The sequence below is a fragment of the Phragmites australis genome, chromosome 6, assembly GCF_958298935.1.
Source record: "Phragmites australis chromosome 6, lpPhrAust1.1, whole genome shotgun sequence".
Taxonomy (NCBI): domain Eukaryota; kingdom Viridiplantae; phylum Streptophyta; class Magnoliopsida; order Poales; family Poaceae; genus Phragmites; species Phragmites australis.
The window spans coordinates 1206587-1208245 of NC_084926.1; the positions used below are offsets into that span (position 1 = coordinate 1206587).

At 40.9% G+C, this 1659-nt stretch overlaps 1 protein-coding gene across 1 annotated transcript; it reads left to right on the forward strand.

The window, feature by feature from the left end:
- Positions 1–317: 317 nt before the first annotated feature.
- LOC133920764 (uncharacterized) lies at positions 318–796 on the forward strand. Its single transcript, XM_062365358.1, has 2 exons — positions 318–494; positions 600–796. The coding sequence occupies exons 1-2, from the start codon at positions 395–397 to the stop codon at positions 794–796; spliced, it is 297 nt and encodes a 98-aa protein (XP_062221342.1). The 5' UTR covers positions 318–394.
- The last annotated feature ends 863 nt before the right edge of the window (positions 797–1659 follow it).

Sequence of the window (1659 nt, forward strand, 5' to 3'; positions counted from 1 at the left end):
GTATATAATAGATAATTGTTTCCCAAAAAAAATAGTATATAATAGATAATGTTGTCTTTTTTTTTTTGCCGGGTATCAATTCGTTCTGTTTTTGTCAACTCTCTTTGAGTTGTATGGTGACCAATAAATAGTACTTCAACTTATAATGGGTGAGGAAGGCAGAAATTGAAAGGAGATACCAAGGCAGGTCTCATTTTTTTTCGAAAGGAGAAGACAGGTCTCTTTGCATTCAATGGAATTACAACATGATTTTTAGTAGCAAGTGCCTATATATACAATGCAGTGCTCACCAAGAGTACCAAGCTAGCACAAAGAAACCAATCGGAGGAAAACTAGTGGAACGAGAGAAACATCAAGGTTGAAGAAAAAGGAGAAAAACCACTCGAATTCAGCAATGGCCACTCCTATGGTGTCAAGGAAAAGGCCATCGTTCTTGGCTCTTGTCCCTGCAGCACTTTTTGTTTCATCCTGTTACGCGTCTAGGGACGCTCCAGGTAATTTTGATCTAAAAAAATGTAGCCCAGAATGGCATGCATGCAGGATAACTTCTCTATCAACTGCGACTAACCTCTCGCTTATGTGTACGCGTACGTGTGTAGGTGATCCATGGCATGCAGGCCCGAACGGGATCGTGATACAGGACGACCCCAAGTGCGAGGTGATGGTGCCGTGCAACCGGCTCAAGTGCTACGACTACTGCCTCAGCATAGGGCTGGAAGACAGGGGGTTCTGCACCTTCAAGCCCGACCTGCAGTTCTACTGTTGTTGCCGCGTCCCAGCCTCCCCCGGCGCCTGAAACTGTTAAAACTGTGTAATAACGGGCAACAAATAATCGGTTATGCGTGTAGGCGCATGCATAATCTAGAGACTGGAATTGGGGAACATGTTGAAGTACCGATTAATTTCGTTCTGGGTAATGGCGTGCTGTTCAAACGTATGGTATGGTAATCCCAGCGTGGTCTGTCATCTTGGCAACCTGCCTAATGGCTATCGTTCGTCCGTCCGGATAGGAGCTTCGGCCAACCACGCCCGGTCTTTTTGTTTGAATCCTTTTACGGTGATCCATACTATCTCTTCCCTTTGAAGCATGATTCTTTAATCATGACAAGATAAAGAAAGAAATCATATTATTCAGCATGCCACTGTATGGTCGGCAAACAAACAAAAGATGATTTTATTGTTATACTAATTTACCATCTTTATTTTAAATGATCATAACTATTCTTTTATCAGGTGTGCATTTTCAATATAATCATGTTTGTAGAATCGTGTTCCTCACGACGTGATCTACAAAATATCGCATCTATCTTTGAAGATATACAGTACTTCTTCTAGCAACTTATGTTTACTAGAGTTGCTACGCCTGAATGAGCAAGTTGCTACTATAAATCGGGGTGAGAAAAGATTTATGTATATTTGGTAGCAACTTCAGTGATTATTAGGTATCCATTTATGTGTAAACTATGTAGCAATAGCGAGTTACAGGGAAAGTGTATAACAACTTCAGATGAGGTTGCAACTTTAGTGAATATGTGGTAGCAACTTTTGGAAATATATGATAGCAACTCATGTAGAAACTGGTGTTGCCAAATTTATCGAGTGTCTGCTAGCGAATCTAGTGGATGTTTGGTAGCAACTAATGTCTAGAATATATAGTAA

Bases quoted from the DNA above. Each gene is read 5' to 3' on its own strand.
- LOC133920764 (XM_062365358.1), top strand. From the start codon at position 395: ATGGCCACTCCTATGGTGTCAAGGAAAAGGCCATCGTTCTTGGCTCTT. The intron at 495-599 runs GTAATTTTGATC...GTACGTGTGTAG, and splicing joins CGCGTCTAGGGACGCTCCAG to GTGATCCATGGCATGCAGGC.